At 40.4% G+C, this 19,517-nt stretch overlaps 1 protein-coding gene across 20 annotated transcripts in view; it reads right to left on the reverse strand.

Moving 5' to 3' along the window:
* Ptk2 (protein tyrosine kinase 2) overlaps positions 1-19,517 on the reverse strand; it is a 205,136-nt gene that overhangs the window by 47,941 nt on the left and 137,678 nt on the right. For 11 of the 20 annotated variants that reach the window (XM_063263045.1, XM_063263050.1, XM_063263043.1 and 8 more), the window contains 9 exons: positions 19,177-19,233; positions 18,013-18,033; positions 16,861-16,958; positions 11,239-11,323; positions 8,345-8,445; positions 6,492-6,607; positions 5,021-5,121; positions 2,563-2,652; positions 1-205 (listed from right to left, as the gene is read on the reverse strand). In XM_063263045.1, the coding sequence (XP_063119115.1) occupies positions 1-205; positions 2,563-2,652; positions 5,021-5,121; positions 6,492-6,607; positions 8,345-8,445; positions 11,239-11,323; positions 16,861-16,958; positions 18,013-18,033; positions 19,177-19,233 (874 nt within the window). The remainder of the gene's footprint in view (positions 206-2,562; positions 2,653-5,020; positions 5,122-6,491; positions 6,608-8,344; positions 8,446-11,238; positions 11,324-16,860; positions 16,959-18,012; positions 18,034-19,176; positions 19,234-19,517) is intronic. The other 9 variants (NM_013081.2, XM_063263051.1, XM_063263054.1 and 6 more) reach the window with 2 other exon arrangements.

The raw sequence follows: 19,517 nt of genomic DNA on the forward strand, positions 1-19,517 counted from the left end.
CTGAGCTGAGCTTTTAGTTCAGTAAACCTGGGCCGTCTGCTGGGGTCATAGGCCCAACATTTCGTCATAAGGCTGTAGAGGGTGGGAGGACAATTTGGAGGCATTGGTAATCTTTCCCCATTTTCAATTCGACCGATCACATCATTGTTCTTCACTCCTTGAAAAGGCTTCACGCCATGCATCAGTATCTCCCACATACACACACCTGCGGAGTGGGAACGAAAACAGTGCAGTGAGCTCAGCACCCAGAGAGAAAGGCCCAGACTAAGGGACCAGATAGGCAGCTAGCAGAGCTGGGCAGCTAGCCTAAAATATAGTGGCAAAACACAGGTGAATAGCAACAGCTAGTTCATGTGGCACCAAGAACACATCAGAGTCAGGACTTCCTTGGTGGCTTATTTCTGAAAACTCTTGATTAGCAAGTAGTCTACCAGCTACTGTATTATGTCCCCAGCTTTAACCAGTACAAAAACAAACCACAGAAAACAAAAACCAAATCCCAAATGACTTTTTTTAACCTACCCCACCACAAACGTAGGGCCACATTGATTTTAAATATAGTCACTAAGGCTTAACAGAACAAAACAAACAAAACAAAACAAAACAAAACATCCTATCATTTAAGTCTCAAGCTCAAGAAAGCGTGGATTCTTTTTCACTAAGGTTCATAAGGGCAATATCATCTCATTCACACAGCAGCCATCTCATCCAAAGACTATGACTGAACTTCAGAAGATGCACCCACGCTAACTCCACGAATCAAGATCTGTCCACTGTCTTCTTATTCACCAAAGAATTCATCTCTCAAGCACATGAGCAAACCTAACAGCACTGACACTGACAGTGTGGCATGGGAGGGAGGCAGTGCAGTGGCATGCAGTGCAGGTCTTTCCCAGCAGAGCCTCTCTATTCAGACCTTCCTTACCTCTGGGCCTTTCTGGACAGGCCAGCTCTAAGGAGCCTTTCCTGTGCTTACTAGGGAAATTACAATTTTTAAAATATCTACTTCTATCCTTAAGCACACATTTAAAAACAAGGTCCTGCAAAGAAGGTACAGACTGGGCAGAATAGAGTTGGCCTCTAAGGAGGCAAGGCGTATTATGTGTTCATTGGAACCAGATTCTCAAATTGGCCCCAAATTTAGTTCACAGAACTAAATTTGTAAAGAGTACCTGACAAAAATAACTCAGTGCTGCTGAAGACCGAGCCGTTCCTCACTGGGAACCAGGACAGTATTATCAGCCATGGTATCACTGTATCATGTCTCCAGGCACCCTTTTTGAAGAGACCCTTTTTACATGTCTCATCCTTAATTTCCAAAATGGTCTTACATTTCTTTAATTGCTGTATTTTTAAAGTCAAATCTATGATGACACTGATTATAAATAGTAAACATTTATTTTATATGGCAAGATGACAGAGCAATGCCAGTGTAGCTATGAGATAATCTTTCCTTACCAAAAAAAGAAAAAAAAAATCTCCTTTAAAACAATCATACATCAAAGTAACAATACAACTTGACAAAGTCCACATGAAGACAGCAAGTACAACTGCCCTAAAAGATGCCCGGATGAATACCAACTATAAAATCTTAAGATATTCCAAAAGGGTTAAAATGTGCAGAGGTGGGCATTTAGCCTATGAAGTCCAGAGTCCCCTGAGAAGATGGGTATCTTGCTTGGTGGGTTACATGGCCAACTCCAATATGCACTTGTACTGACTGAACCCAGAGCTTTGCTAACTCTGCAAAACTAAATGGATTAAAATCAACACCATTTGGACAGAAGAAAAAGAATGCTTACTTGATATCCATGGTTAATTTTACTTATAGAAGTTAAATAAACAAATATATTTCTGTTCTGGAGCAGTTTCAAACTTTATGGAGATAATTTCACTCAAGACTACCAACAAGAGCCACAGGTGAGTATCAGGGACAGAAGAAAAAGCAGAGTGTAGAAAGATACCTGCTATGTGAAGTTTCCCAAAAGAGGGGATATTTTAGGTTAGATGGGGTTCAGCTGGAGAAGGAGGAGTAAGAATCAGGCATTTCAGGCAGAAAGACCAACATCAGGAAAGATGGTTTTGGAGACAGTCAGAAGAATCAGCCACTTTACAAGCACAGAAAAGTGTTTAAGCAGAGCCACACTTTCAATACAATATAGTCAACAGAGCAAGGGGGAGAGAATGAGTGCAAAGACCAAGGCAAAGGAGATGAAGAGCCAGCTCCCAAGCCTGGAGACAGGCAGCTTCAGAACAAGAGACAGAAGACAAATGCAAATGCTCTGGGCTAGCAGCAACTCACTGAGCCAGCAGAACCTGAATGCCGGCACCAGTGGGAAAGACTGAAAGAGAACAGAAGGAGGAAAACCAGCAGCTGTTCCTTTGGGCAAGGCAGACAGAAAAGAGCAGGAAGAGTGACTACAGGTCATACTGAGCAGAGAGGACATTGTCAGACCACAGCGTCTGACAAGAGATGTTCATTCTGAAGATGCTAACTTTTCGGTAATGCTAGCTTTATTTTGTAGAATATAGTGAAGTTTATTTAAAAAAAAAAATACTCACCAAACATCCACACGTCACTAGCTGAGGTAAAACGTCGAAAATTGATTGACTCTGGAGCCATCCATTTAATAGGTAATTTTCCTTTGGAAGCTAGAAGATTAATTTTAGAAAATGAATTTTCTTTGTTAGCTAATTGAGTAGTAACAAAGCTAGTCAAGATTTTCTGTATCAAAATAAAAAGCATCAGCTCTGACCCATAGGCATCCATTTCTTTGAAAGAATGACTCATTTACTTGGTGCTTTGAAGGGTGAAAAGTGGCTAATTTGGGGTAGAGACAGGAAACTTGGATGCCCTCTCCTTTTCATTTGAGGAAAAATCTGTGCATGTTAGGAAGAACACACAGTCCATGACATGAGGCTTCACAGTATCCTGGAGCACATTTACCTGCAACTGGGACCCTTGCTCTTCAAATGCCCCATGTAAAGAATATACATTCCACTCCTGCTAGACCAGTTATGCTCCACCAAGCTGACCCAGACACAAACACTGCACTTTCAGGAAATACATATAAACATGTCTTGTAGAGATTATAACCTTAAATCCTAAAATGAATCATGCTTGGGGGTTCTATTCTTTATAAACAAGACTCAAAACCACTAGGTCACTTGCCTGGAGTTGCTCTGCTAACAGAAGCCAGAGTTATGTTGTTCTGTCTCCCAACCAAGTCCTCTGGCTCAGACAAACCTCAGATAGAAATGCAAAGCTTAGGAAAGCTCAAAGACTTTACTGCCTTACACGTACCCTGAATGGCTACAAAAATCACCTCAAGGATTAACGTGGAGTTATAAACTTTGACAAAGATGTGATGAACAAAGCTGGAATTGATGTCAAATTAAGATTAAGATTACATCTTCACTGATATGTGCAGAGCAGGAAGAAGCGATTGATTAAAAACAAATGTATCAAAGCAACCCTGAAAACACTCCTTCCCACCAGGGCACAGGCTCGGTAATGCTCCAGAGGCTGAGTGGAACACACAGGGTACTTTTCCTCAAGGGACTCGGAATCTTGAATGTGGGCAAAGAAGCATAGTCAGATGTAGTACCAGGAGTAACAAACGAAGACTAGGCCAACTGTCCCATGCAAAGAGGAGAAACACAGTGGGGAGCGTGGGGAGGGAAGGGCACAGAGCAGGCAGGAACAAGCACAAGCTCTAAAGGCCTTCCTCTATAAGCAGCAAGCCTCTCTGTAGACCTTCAATTCTGATCATTCTGATATAGAGTTTATATAGATCTGTCAGCTGACTGTCTTAAATGTTCAAATGATGTGAAATCTTGGTCTCATAGTAGGACCTTGGAACTTAGCTCTAAAGTAAAATTTTAGAACCAGTGAAGATTTGAACTAGATATGAAATGTATTTCAAGATAGTGAAAAATGTAGATTAAAACCACCAAACTATTTATGTTAAGGGATCATGGTTGAAACAGAACAGTTAGTCCATGAATTGTCAGGTCTACTGGGTAAAGAACTCTGGTCTGAACAGAAAAGAGTTGGGGTTACTGAAAGTTGGCGATCAGACCAGGGCCTCCCATACAGTAAGCAGGCAGGTCACCACTAAGCTGCATTAGCACTTGAGGTCTGGGTGTGAAACTAGGTCTTACTTCTTTGGCATCACTGCTCATGAAACAACTGCTGTGTCATACCGGGGGCTGTGTGATCAGTTCTATACCTTTTCACTTTCATAAGCAACAAAAAATGTGTTTCTCTGCATCTGTGTTTCTACTATACTGGCACTACTTTTCTTTCAGCAATTCTGATGACTGTGCAGCGTTATCTTACAGGGGTTTGCACTTGTATTTTCCTAGTGGTTAAGACCACAAACAATCTTTGTGCACTCAGGATTTAAATGTACCCTTTGTTTACATTTAAGAGCTCTTTCCATATTCTGGAGACTACCATTTGTTCTTAGCAAATATTTTCTCCTGCTTTGTACCTTGCCATTTATCCTTTATAAAAACAAACACAATAAATTTTACCATGATTGGAACTATCAATTTTATATTTTAATAAACTTAGCTTTTGGTGGCATGTTTAAGGGTCCTTGTTAAACTCAGATCTCAAAGAGTTATGTTGCTTCTTCTAAATTTTACATCTGTATGTCTTTTAACTAAGTCTGAATTGTTCTGAGTTACTTTGAGCTGAAGTCTAAGTTGGGATTATCCAAAAATTTCAAGCACCTTTGGCTCACAAGGCCATACTTATTCTATCCAACTGGTCTTGGATCTCAATAAACATATCATGACACACTTTTTAAAAAAATACATTAAAGTCTTCATGTGTTGGTGTATACTTGTAATTCTAGGATTTGGGAGACCAAAGCAGAAGGGTTACAAGTTTTGAGACTAGTCCAGGGTACAACAGTGAGACTCTTAAAAAAAAAAAAACCCAACTCTTCCCAAACAACCCAAATATCAATGATTCAGAGCCTAGTTCCCAGTTGTTGCCCTGGTTTCTCACCTTTATAGTAAGTACTGTCTTCCATATATCGAGATAATCCAAAGTCTCCTAATTTTACACAATCATTTGAAGACACCAGAACATTCCGTGCAGCAATGTCCCTGGTAAAGAAAAATTGGGGACAGTAAGCACAGTTAAAACAGTCCCATCAACTCATAGTTATTACATACACGTAAACAGGAAGGTATTTTGAAAACAGTTTATATACAATTTGTAGAGATTCATAAGTTGTTTCACTTCTTATGTATTCCTTCTAGAGGACATTTAAAGAATGAGTTGATTATCCTTATGAACAATGGTGAAATGTTCATTGAAATACTGATCACCTCGATAAACTAACACAGTGACAAGCAGTGATACTTGATCAGTATAACTCTCCATGAACAGAGTTCTCTGTAAGCACTTGTTCAGAAAAATTTTTCTGATGTAGTCTGATATAATACTGGACATCAAAATAGTAACTCAGTCATGATTCTTAGAAATTACGGGACTTTCACTTGTGTTCCAACCCAAAGCTGCAAATTCTAAGTGATAGTCTGAAGAATGACACTATGTAACTTTACAACACTTAGATATTCTGTAAAGTTCCAGGTATTATCTGCTTTGGGGCCATTTCAATGCATACACTCTTCCACAAGTGCAGGCTCTGGATTAATGTTTGGGGAAGGAAGATACATCTTGAAAGCAGGGGCAGAGAGGGCACTTCCAGGGACAGGTTGAGACAGCCTCACTGAAGTCCAAGCTGATCTAGAATCTATGCGACTCATCTAGCATCAACCTTTGAGATACTGGGATTAACAGTATGAGCCTCCATGGCTAGTTTATGACAATAATCTTTTTTCTGTTAACATGCCATGACCTTTTCCTCTCAAAGGACATAATATACCTGACACCCCTGCCCCACCTTTGGAGACAGAGTCTCACTGTAGATCAGGCTGGCCTGGAATTCACAGAGATCTGCCAGTTTCTGCCTACCAAATTCTGGGATTAACAGCATGCTGGACCCTGACTGGCTCAATGCCTGACTTTTTAATGAATAAACAGTGGACTCAAATGATACACAAGTGTCTGTGTACAGTGTACAGAGAGTAACTTCTTTCCTTGTTTTTCACTGTTAAGGGTTTACTGCTAAAATGCCCCCAACTGGCAGATGTGTTTGAACACCTGGTTCCCAGATAATGCTGGCTTGTTTTGGGAGCTTATAGAACTTTTGAAAATGGGAACTCGGTGGAAAAGGTGATCACTAGGACAGGCCATGGTTGATTGGTTCCAGGCTACTTCCTGATACTACAGACAGAGCTACTTCCACTACTGTTCATTCTCCACAATCGTAGCCAGACCCCTTGAAACCACAACCAAAACAAATCCTTTCTCCCTGTAGTTGCTTCTGTTAGTGACAAGAAAAGCAAATATACTTGCATACTGCTTACCCCTATCACAAGGCAATGAAGCAGCTTCATGAATGCCTTACCTGTGAACAAATCTTTTGCTCTCCAGATACGCGAGTGCTGTACTAAGCTGATAGGCATATAAGATCAAAGATGCTAGATCCAAGCTGTATTTCCTTACTTGCAAAAATGACCTCAGCTTTTGAAACAATGGCCAAGACAAAAAAAAAAAAGAGAATTAGAGACAGAGTATAAATATTAACAGCACAAAAGACACACTCAACACTGCTGTGAAGGTTCCCAAAATGCATTTTTGTTTGTTTTATGTATTTTTTTATGAGACAAAATCTTGCTATGTAATTCTGGCTGGCCTCCAACACATAGTGATCTGCCTGCATTTGCCTCCTAAGCACTAGGACTAAAGGCATGTATCGGCATGCCCAGTCTTCAAAAGGATTTTAAATTGTACTATACTTTAGTTCTTCTTTGATGAAAGTGTAAAAGATCAAACAATTATTATTTATTTAAAATTCTTTTAAAATTTAGAATCTTCAGGCTGAAGAGATGGCTCAGTGAGCACTGACTGCTCTTCCAGAGGTCCTGAGTTCAATTTGTAGCAACAACATGGTGGCTTACAACCATCTGTAATGGAATCTGATGCCCTCTTCTGGTGTGTCTGAAGATAGCTACATAAAATAAATAAATAAATCTTTAAAAATTTAGAATCTTTATGACTACAGACAAATTTCTAAAACATGTAAAAAGTAGGCCTGAAGAAAAAAGAATGCTGTGAAGCACTGCTAGATAGTAATGCCCAGAAAACCAAAGGACAGTCGCTGCTTCAAGTGTAGCACACAGTACACTTCATCTGCCCCTACTGTGCTTTGCTGTGTATGCTTCAGGGAGTGTCTGAGACTAAGAAAGGAGAAGGATGCAGAAACCTAAAATGGTCACACACTGGGTGCTTCTCCCACTGAGCTGAACAGTCTTATCACTGAACCATTCATCCAGCTAGATGCTCATATGGGGTTTTATCATCAGCACCCCAATTTCTAAAAAAACAAAAGTAAATAAAAGGGAAGCATTTAGCAACAGTATTTTGCTCAAAAGCAAAAGCATACTAAAACAAACAAACCTGTAAATCCAAACCACATGTCACCCTCCAACTGATGTGGAACAGAGGACCAATGGAAGGATTTGAGGGGAGGGGAGGAGTAAAGTGAATGCTGGCCACCTCCCTGCCCAGTTGAGAGTTTGACTCAACAGCCTGGGTGGATCTCAGGATCTGTTTCTCTAGCAAGTTTCCATTCCACTTTGTTCTAGGTAGAGGTGATGACGGATTAGTTTCCATGTTTTGGAAAACATGGACCTTGTCAAACAGGACCAATGACACTCTGTTACTCATAGTTTTCAAGGAAACTGAGTAATGGGTTAGTTTGAAAGACTACAAGTAAATTCTCAGAAGGATTAAGAAGCTGTTTGGATTTACCACTGTTTCCCTCATCCTCAGATCACTGGCCTAGTTCGTTAGACAAAGGCTCACGAGGAAAACTACCTGGGCATGTGTTGTCACCTCTTTCAATCATACACCTAGGTGGACAAGAAACTGCTGACAGGGCCAAGGAGGGGGACTATCTTGGAAGATTTTATTTCATTTTATTATGAAGGGAGTGCTATCCTATATTGTCCAGATTCACCTCAAATTCCTGGGGTCAAGTGATCAACCTCTTCAGTCTCACAAAAAGTAAGGAATACAACTGTGTTCTATCATGCCCAACTCAAATGATGAAGACATTTATACCACAGCTTCTAAATGAAAAGCACATATAATACTTGGAGATGTGACAAGTGTACTTGTGTTATGCAAGTGAGGGTTATCACAGAGCAGCTGTGAGGCTGTTGCTACCAATGGTTGGTCAGCCTAGGGTCTTTGTACCTCTCCAAGTGTGCACAACTCCATGATTATCCAAACTGGGTTCTCTGTAATGACTCCAATCAGCTTCACGATGTGAGGATGGTCAAACTGGCGCATTGTTACTGGGGAAAAAGTAGTCTTGCATTAATCTCTTAAGTCTTTCAGTTTCTTTAAACTATCTCAATTCACACACAAGGCCAAGGGGGGTGGGGGGGGCACACCCTTTGTGCTCAATGCTACAGGTCAATCCTGACTGGATGTGAGTGAAAGCAGGCACAAACAAGGCACATGGTACCATGAGGACACTAGATAAAACCCATTCTAGAGAGAAAATAAGGTGGAAAAGGGGGCCCTAGACCTATACCCACTAGAACCACAGGGAATTCCATCTTGAAGATAAACAGTACCAACACCTATCACTGTGGTCTTGTTCTTCTGAGTATAAATGACTGCTCCCAGGCCCCTAATGAAGACCAGTTCTCACATAGATGTGAGGAAGTGTATGAAAGAGAAACCCTAGATGCTATCTGGCTGCCATGTTCTACTGTGACTAAACACTATCTTTCAGAAGGAACCATGTCAAGTGATATTTACAGAAGTCATGGGGCTTGACCACCTGAGTGAGCCCAGGAGGACCCAGAATGTAATGCATACACATGTATGGCACATAGCCATTCATAATTTCTACAACTTTGGTCATTAGACCAAAAGCTAAGTTTAAGAGAGTTATAGAACCTCAAAAGAAACTCTAAATTTTAAAAGTAACTACTTGGAAACATAGGACTTCAGACTCCAAAACTGCAAAAACAAAAAGGGTGTCAAACAAGGAAATATCAGCAGAAGTATCTGTGTGAGAGTGAGCAGGCATATGTCAGTGCAGGTGTCCAGAACGGACAGAAGAGGAAGTCAGATTCTCTGGAGCTAGACTTATAGGCAGTTGTGAACCACCTGATTTGGGTGCAGGACACTGAAGCCAGGGCCTTTGCAAGCAGTAGTACATGTGCTTAACTGCTGAGCCATCTATCTAGCCCTTGCTTATTTGTATCTAACATTTGAAATATATAGAGAATAAACACCCATAGCATATCACTAAGCTCCATATTGTTAAATTCAGGTCACTGCTTAATCACTGTTATTTTGTGAAAGATTTCTAGTTACCCAGAGCATCTGCTATCAACTCTGTTTTTCCATGACATCACAGTTCATTACCGGGACTTTTTATTTCCTTTGAAATAATTAATGTAGATAATACAGAGCACAGAATAAGGAACTGAGGAGGGTCTTACAGTCACTGGGTAACTGTCATACTACACTAGAAACCTCAGGTGAAGTTTAGCATGTCACTTATCCATCCAGATAGTGGATGAAGGGCTGCAACTTGCTTATAAAGTAAGCTCACCTTGCCTGCCTGTGCATTCCTCTATGTTTTCCTCTATATCTGTGTTTCTGTAGCACAGTGATGGGCCTGGAGAGCTGGGGTGGAAGCCACATGGTCATCGAAGCTGAAATCTTTCCTATCTGGCCCATAACTTACATGTTCCTGGCCTGGCCGTCTCTCCTATCCTACTTACAGCCTGTGACTCCTTGGGGAGGGGGTGGGATTTGTTTGTCAGCTGTACTACATCTGTCACACTCCTGAAGAAGCAGCGATTAAACCTTCCAAAGAAGAAAACAGTCTTTATCTAAGCTGGCTATTTCTACAGAAATATATAACTGAATTTTGCAGTAATGTCTGACAAAATTAGCACAGTAACTGCTTAGATACATGCACATGTGAAAAAGAGTTGATATACAAAAAACCCTTCAAGGTAGGCAGGAAGCTAGGTCTGAAGACTAGCTGTCTGTTGTTCTTCAGCCCAAGTACTCAAGAAATCAACTATCTAGATAAAAGTCATTGGCCAGGCCTCTTTTTATTCTCAAATCAAGAATTAAGGAATATGACTAAAGATACAGGTAGTATGACATTACAGTGTGAATTATTCTGTGGTGACAGACTAGATGGCTAGGTGGCAATGAAATATAAAGTGGAAGAGATCCATCCAATGTTTGTGTCCTGAACATCACTGGGGTTCTGTACTATGGCAAACATTCCTATTGTCTTCGCAGGTCAAGCCTACCCTGGTCCCTGTGCAGAGCGATAAGTACACAGCCCTTGTCCCTGTAGAACTACAGAAGTCCAGCGGGAGAGACAGATAATAAGCACATGTGGTTATTCTATGTTTTTAAACACAGACTCTGGAGAGGAGCAGAATGTGGCTCTGAGAAGGACAGTGGCTGGCAGTAGGCAGGAACTTGAAGGATAAGAATAGAGAAATCCTATGAGAGGAGGGGGAATATCAGGGTGCTTGATGTATATATGCTAGATAAGATTCTATTCTTTACCATTAACCTTTGAGGAGACAAGGCTCACAATGCACAGTTCATCTGAGACAGCCTCACCACCGGATGTACACACCTAGGCCAGAAGGCTGTGAGTGGGGTGGTGGAAATCACTTCAAGCTCAAGTCACCCAGGAAGCTGTCCCAGGAAGCCTTTTCTGGGGTTTCTGTCTGATTCCATAGGGCAGGCAGGAAGCTAGTCATGATCTTGACTCATCTGTAGCTTATGGGTTCCAGCAGGTTAAAACTGTTGTCATAGTTGCCCTCTTTACTCATGTGACTTGGCAGGATCTGGGCTAGAGCCATTATGTGAATGCACCAACTCCAGCCAAAGATGCTGAAGGGTCCAGGAAGCAAATTAACAAAGGGAATGTGCCATCTTCTTCTACATGTAAACATGTCTGCCTATGAAAATCTGTTAAATTTAGACATTAGCTTGCAAGGTAAATAATACTTATAAAAGCATCTTTCCTGCAAAGACAGCTATATTTAGGTAAAAAGTTACACTGAGTTCCACAAAAGTTCCAACAAACTTACAGGCTTCTTGAAGGAACTTCTCTCTCACGCTGTCCGAAGTACAGTTTTTACATGTTTTGATTGCAACAGCCAAAGCTGGATTCTCCTGTGTTAGGGAAATTACAAAATCACTCATACATGCAAAAGTTTTCCGTATTAGTTAACACACACACACACACACACACACACACACACACACACACACACACAGAGTTTTATAACTGTGGACTTGTGGAGTTAAGAATATTCCGTATGAAATCCCAGAGTAAAATGGACACACATGTGAAATGCCACAGGCCAGTCACTTATGCACGTACCAGATGCTGAGTGTGTGCAATATGGTAGGTGCTGTTCTAGGGTCATGGGGCACACTAATGAACAACCTGCTTTTAAAGGTTGACTGGCATTCCAGTGCAAAACACCAATGATAAAGTCAGTTATTTTACAATATACTAGAACAGCATTTTAGAAGACAGGAGAGTAGATCAGGCAGGACATGGAAGACAAAGGGGTGCTGCATGAGGAACACTTCACTGAACAGATGAGAGGAAGACAAGCTCTTAAGAAGAGGGAGCTAGGGGTTGGGGATTTAGCTCAGTGGTAGAGCGCTTGCCTAGGAAGCGCAAGGCCCTGGGTTCGGTCCCCAGCTCCGAAAAAAAGAACCAAAAAAAAAAAAAAAAAAAAAAAAAAAAGAAGAGGGAGCTAGTCATAGTGAAGTGGGGAAGTTACATGCTATTGAAGAAATGGTGAACATGGTAGCTCAAAGGATTTGGGAATGGGGGTGATGTAGCAAGACTGTAACAGCAGAGTGTGTAAAGGGGAACCTAGGAGCCAGAAAAGGGGGAGGGTGCATTTCTAGGCCAAAATAAAGACTTGGTCTTCATTTCAGGAGGATGAGAGCTTGGGTGTAGTCAGAGCAGTTGAACCCATTCTCCAAGGTAGTCTCAACTTAGCAGCAATCCTCCTGCAGCAGCCTTTCCAATACTGAGATTGTAAGCATGAGCCACCATGCCTAACCGAGCCTGTAGCTCTGACCATTTGGGTTTGGAAGGGGCACTCTAGCTCCATCTGCTGCTGAGAGATGATGTAGAAAGCAAAGTCAAGCATGGAGAGTGGTATAGGTGCCTACTGCTGGAACCTTGGCAACAAATTATGGTTGCCTAGGCAGTGAGCAGTAGAGGTGGGAGGAGGGCTGGACATGTGGATTTTTTTCTCTAGGTTTGGCGAAGGTGTTTCTTGGTGTCCTAGGAGAGAGTGAATCCAGATTTTGACCAGAGGAACTAATAATGTGGAAGGAGAAACGAGAAGCTGAAGGTCTCTAAATGAAGAGCAAGGACACTGTTGAGACAGCTGGGGCACCAGAGGTTAGGACAGTCTGATCCTTGGGACAGCGCATCATGGGAAAGACAGGAGGGTCAGGACTATGCTTTGCAGCTCCACAGCAATGAAAAGTCAGAGAAAGAAGGGGAAATGGTGAAGGACACTAGGAAGGTCTGAGCCACGAACAGGAGAGAACTCAAGAGAACTCATGTGTACTTCTAAAAGCCAGAGCCAGTTTTCGACAAGTTCAAAGGATGAAGCTTAAAAGATAAAAGGAGGGCTGGAGAGATGGCTCAGTGGTTAAGAGCACTGCCTGCTCTTCCAAAGGTCCTGAGTTTAAATCCCAGCACCCACATGTGGCTCACAAGCATCTGTAATGGGGTCTGATGCCCTCTTCTGATGTGTCTGAAAACAGCTATAGTGTACTCACATAAAATAAAGAAATCGACCTTTTTTTTTTTTATTTTTTTTTTTTGCACCCCCACCAAAGATAAAAGGAACATTCTGTGGCTTTGAAAGAATCAAGGGCACAGTATGGATGAACAAGGGCAGACATTATATTTGTCAAAACCATTATTCACCTTCCTTTATCTTATGCCTCATATATTCTGTCACTAAGCAAAGAAGAAAAGAGGAGGAAAGTGAAGTGTAGCAGTCAGGGCTTTACAGAGGCTTGGTAAATGTCAAGTCACCCCACTCCCACTGTTTCTATGCCTAACTCCTGACCTTGCCCTATGAAGTAGGGATTAGTAACCCGGGCAGAGGCACACCTAAGGGCAAAGGGTATAATGCTATTATGAATCCCTCTTGGACTTCTTCCATAACTCTTTTCTTCCTAAAAACAGCTAGGTATGAAGAGAACTGTTCTCTCTGGTCTCCTATGGAGCTGTGTGATCTGTGTTTGGTTTTCTCCGCCAGTTCTGAGCATTTCTGTGTTCTGTAGGTTTCCCATTGGACTATGCTATGTTCCTCTCGAGAATGTGCTACTGGACCTAGGTCCTGCATACTAAGCATGTGTCAAAGAAGGAGCAATAGATGTTAGAAGGCATAGTAGGTGACACACCATGCTGGTCAAGAAGCAGTTACTTAAAAAGTGAATCACGGCAATTCAGAGTCACCACAATCACCAGTCACAAGCAGCGAGGAGTAGACTTAAAGACAGCTGAGGAAAAAAAGATCACTTCAAGCCTTCTCAGTGTTGGACCATCAGGATTCAGCCCCAGGTTCATTACTCTCAAACACTTTATGTCACTGACATGCTGAACTGGCACCTCTTGTCCTTACTACCCTGTTAGCCCACATTCAGAGTGGAGCTACTCACTTCTGGAGTCCACTTGCAGACACAAAGTTATTTTTATGGTAGCATGATCCAAATGGAACTTTACACAGTACACCTGAGAATGATTTTATATACAATTTCACGAGGCAATGAGATATGTGAACCAATATTTTTCTGGATATCTTTGTGAGGTTGTTTCTGAAGGACAAGGTTTCACTTTGCTATGTGACTAGGCTGTCTTGATCTTACAATTCCCCTGCCCAGCTTCCTAAGTCTGGCTCACCAATGAGTTAACATTCATGTTGTGAGTTGTCCTTTCCAATATGTGAGCCTCACCCAGAAGACTCTCACAAAGAGGTGGGAACTGAGATACTGTCTTCTGGCCTGAAACTGACTACTCTCACTTTGCTTTTGGACTTTGGACAACATCATCAGATGTTCTGAGTTTGCTAACCTGGAGTCTTGGAACTTGCTGGCTTCTATCACCACAGAAGCCAAATCCTCAACTCTACACAGGCCTCTAGAAGACTGCCAAAGCTGTGTGTTCCATAGTATTCTCTATCTCTGAAATGAAACCATAGTCATAGCTGTTTAAAGAAGACATCTTGATGAAGCTTTAGACTTGTTTCCCTTACTCTTATATCCAACAGTTTAGGAGCAGGTCTTACTGTTCTTATACTCAACACACATCCCACTGAAGTTGTTCTCTAGAGGACCCCAGGTAGAATAGCTACTGCTGCCTTGCTACAACATCCTCTGCCACAGCTCTGCAAAAAGCAGGAAGACATTAAAATGCAAAATGGATCTCCTCATAATGCCTCTCTCTGCCTCCCCGCCCCCTCTCCCTCCCTCCCTCTCTCTCTCTCTCTCTCTCTCTCTCTCTCTCTCTCTCTGTGTGTGTGTGTGTGTGTGTGTGTGTGTGTGTTTGTTTGTGTCCGTCCCCTGCCATCTCTCCAGCCCCAGCCTCATTTGCTATACTCGAATGTCTTTCCTGTTATGAAAGACATTAGAAAGGGATCTCAAAGAAGGTGGTTTCTGCTATTGTTGCAAGGATAGTAAATACCAGACTGAGAATATAGGATTGTTATATTTAAGATAGATTCATTTTTTTTAAAAGGGGGAGCATATGGAAGGAGTTTACCAATATTGCTGTGTGGACCAGATGAATAACAAGTCTGGGAATTTATTTATCAGGAGTTGTTATTTAAAAAAAAAAAAAAAAAAAAAAGGGCAGCCAACTGATTTAGTAACGGAAACCCATGAGCCCCATTTCCTGTCGTCACAGTCAGGCAGAGCTATGTCTAGGCTTAGATCTTCTATCAATTAAGACTCAAGCTTCCTTCTGCTGTACTTTGGCCTCAAAAGGCAGAGTTAAGACAATGAAAATAAATACAGATACAGTTTTCTTGGAACTGAAAAAAGATAGCAGGAAAAATTAATAATGAATTGTCCAATTAAGAGTTGTGTGAGAATTCTGACTGCTTGTGAGAAAACTACAAGAAAACAAATTAAGTCTTGTGACCTCTGTTTCTTGAAAACAGACTTTTTCTTTGAATGTGTTTTTGTGCTGCTCCCAGGTGTGACCGACAGAAGTGAATTCGTTTCAGCTGTTGTCATTTATATGCCTCTATGGAAAAACATGGTTTTGCTATGCGTGGCTTGTCCTTGTGACCGAACACTTTACTCATGTGATTTTTAACTCTCAAGAGTATATATTGTTTGATGCTCTGAATAAAGTTGGCTACTGCATGAGACTTTAGTCTGCCTCATTTTTAGGCCCAGCTCTCCCACCAACACCAACTAGAGTGGTAAACAATATCTTATGTAATTTCATTTAAAAACAGGAAAAAGAAATCACAATCGGAGCTTCCACTTCCAATTGCATGGCAGCACAAGCGGGGAGCTTCCCCTTATGTTTAGGTAAAGTGTATGAAAAAGGGTAGCAATGGAAGCTCAGTGAAAAAGCATTATCTCAAGTGTTCACACCAAGGACATCATAAGAGCCAATTTTCTGTGCTGTTATCATGACCATCTCTGTGCATCTATCAAAATTCCATTTTTAAAAGTTTCTTCAATAAATATATATTGTAATTCTAAAGCACAGATTTAAATATCATCAACCTAAAAAGAAAAGAGACAAAATGCAGGGCACTAGTGAAGATACAGAAATCTTGACTAGGAGGAATGTAACATGAAGAGTGCTTTGGAAAACTGGTTGTCAAAAAGTTAAGCATAGCTACTATACAAGGAAGTTCCGCATATCAATGTTCACAGCAGAACTTAATAATCAAGAAGTAGAAACATCCTAGATATTCAATAAGTGGATAGTAGACAAATGGTGTCTGAAGTGATGGTTCACTGGCTAATAAGACCTGCTGCTTTTCCAGAGGACTTAGCTTCCATTCCCAGCATCCACATGTCAGTTCAATGCTGTCTGTAATTTCAGTTCTTGGGGACTCAACACCCTCTTTTGACCTCCTTAGACATCAGTAAAGTACATGGTAGATATATATACACGAAGGCAAAACGCTCATACACATAAAATGAATTATTTTAAAAAGGATGCATGAAAGGTGGTACATGTATGCAAATGAATATTAAAAGGCAATGAAGAGGGGTTGGGGATTTAGCTCAGTGGTAGAGCGCTTGCCTAGCAAGCGCAAGGCCCTGGGTTCGGTCCTCAGCTCCGGAAAAAAACAAAACAAAACAAAACAAAACAAAACAAAACAAAACACCAAAACAAAAAAAACAAAACAAAAAAAAAAGGCAATGAAGGGGAAGAAGATTGCACACTGTATCATTCCATTTATATGAAATATTCTCAGCAGGGAAACTGAGAGGCAGAAAGGAGACAAGTGGCTGCCAGAAACTTGGAAGGGAGATGTAGCATGAATTATATCTGTTGATAGGTATCAAGTTTATTAGGTGAAGAAAGAGTTCTAAAACTGACTGTGGTAAACTGCTGCACAATTCTGTAAACACTACCTTTATATACTTAAACAGTCCAAAAACAGTCTTGATTTCTGGTAGTGGTAAGGACTTACTGGGCTCAGGTACACGCCTTGATGTACATCTCCAAACTGGCCTTCTCCAATACAGCGTCCAAGTTCTATTCTTTCTCTCTGAATCTCATAATCCCTGGCTGCAAAATATGGCCCACATATAAATAAACTGGCACAGAATTCCAAATGTGGGTATAGTACAATAGATACACTTATCTAGTTACCATTCATGAATACATTTTCATTTGCAGCATTATCAACATAAAGATGTTTGAACAGAGTGGAAACCTCTTAAACATTATTTTAAAGACTATTAGTAATCAGGTATGGTACCCGCAGAACTACCAAACAGCGAGTGTGACTGATAGCAGTTTTTTGGTTTTTTTTTTTTAAGCCCATTTTGTGCTTAGAAATCTCTAATTTATTTGGTTATCTGATAACTTTCTAAATAATTGCTCTAAATACTGCATTATATGCATAATTAATAATCACTATTGGTTTAGGTATTAATATATGAAGGCTCTAAAATTATTTAAAGCAATTATTTTTTAAATAACTGCAATTTCTAAGTACAGAAGCAACATTCAACTTTTTGAGTAAACTAGATTTTGAAAGTTTAAGAGTTTTCCACATCATTATAATCCTATCTCTAGATTATTTAAGGAGCTAAAAGAGTTTAAAGAGGTAGTTTCTAGAAATGAATTTCAAAATTAGATGACTTTGAATTGAATATACCTGCACAAGCATCTCAGAGTATGTGCTCCAAATAAGACATTAGGTCATGAGTCACACAGAGTTATTTAGCAGGCTGTTGAGGCACATGGAATTAAAGTACCTACTAGGAACCCAGAAAAACCAGCTCTAGTTGGATTAGCTCTTCAGTCTTAGGCTACTTCAAGCATGAGACTCATCCATGCCTACCCTGCACATGTTCCTCTCTGCTGTCACCAACACAACAGCAAGAACTAAGATTCCTGGTTAGAAAACCAAACCAGACAGATCGCCCCCAAGAAGTTTTATACAGCGGTTTTCCTTCCTCTTTAAAATCCATTTAGCCAGTAATTCCACTGATTTAACAGTATGAGTAAACCAATGACAAGGCGTTTGAAAACATATTAACTGAAACTGAAACACCCCCATCACTCCATCATGGCAATTGCAAGCAAATGCATTTATATCAAAGGATCCTGTTACCTTCATCTATTCCATAGCTTTCTGTATTGCAATTAAGAGAGAGAAAAAAAGTGGAAGACCTTGCTTAGAAATTGCTAATGGCAATTAGATTAACAACAACAAACTTGGAGAGTACATTTCAATATTATTTAATTACTTTAAGCACAAATGAATAAAAAAGAAACTAAACACATGTAACAACCAACCATCTTTGAGTTAACTCAAAGACATTTAAATATATATTCCATAAATTCTGGATAAGAGATGTTTGTATTTCTTAGTCAATTATGGTAAACTCGAGGTGAACTCATTGTCGTAGGTTGCTGTTTGCAGTCCAAATCTGCGTATTGCATCTCCAGTCCTGCACCCAGATGTTAAAGGGACTCTCAAAAGATAGGTGGACATGAGCAGGGAACTATGAGCCTTGGAGGCCTGCCTGTTTTCTCTTTATTTTAGTAATATCTCCCTAATGCATACAGAAAATCCAAATAAAGACACTTTAAAAATATTTCACAAGAGTACAGAGACTAGTTCTTTTTTGAAATACATGAAATCAGGTCATTTGGACTTCTAGTTAATTTTTAAGGCCTAGATGTAGGGCTTAATTGATTTATACACCAAAGTGAAAATTCAAGGAAGTATCCAACTCAATATATAGGGGCAATATATTCCCAGACAAGCCTAGGACATGTAGACTTTCCTCCACCAATACGGTGTACAATCACTGTGGAAAAGGTATGTTGACATTTCCAAGCTGGAAGAGGCCATCAAAGGGCCTCCCAGTGGGCTCCTTGAATAGTGGGCTAGCTTCTGCTAGTGCATAGCAATGAGGATAATTTTACAGAGAAAAGCAAGCCATTCAATGAGTGCATATAATACATTTAAACTAGAAATAATATTTACTCAATGTGAGTATATACATTTAAAATTGAAATAATATTCATTTTCTATCAAGGCAAAATAACCAATGAAGACTACATTATCACAGAACCAGAAAATGGTATGACAAAAATTCTGCAATTAAATGAATAAACTTAGTTTTGGTATCTGAATTTCAAGCTTCTGACTTTAGGGTAGGCGCAAAGACTTCTACCTAAAAGTTAAAAGAACATTTCTGTTAGGTGCTCAAATGACTTTAGATGCACTCTAAAGATTCTCATCGTGAGGAGCATGTAGCCTACTTACTTGAGGGCATGGTGTATGTGTCTTCCTCATCGATGATCTCGGCATAGTCATCTGTCTCTGTTTGGAAGGAAACAAGACAGGTTGGGTGAATTAAAATGCTTGACTGATTAGCCTTCAACATAATTTCAAACAACAGGATTCTGTGCCCCAAACCCACAATGTGCACATGGTCTTCTCAGAATACTAGGATTCAGATCTAGCTCCCATTTAATTATAAAAAGAAAAGTGCCATTGTGGCCCAACATGTCATCACATATACCTGTTTATCAGAAGACAAACAGGCTAATAGTCTTTATGGAAACCAGTAGGATGTTAATTAAGTACTACAAAATTCAAAGGAT

This window comes from Rattus norvegicus, chromosome 7 (assembly GCF_036323735.1).
Source record: "Rattus norvegicus strain BN/NHsdMcwi chromosome 7, GRCr8, whole genome shotgun sequence".
In the NCBI taxonomy this organism is placed as follows: Eukaryota; Metazoa; Chordata; class Mammalia; order Rodentia; family Muridae; genus Rattus; species Rattus norvegicus.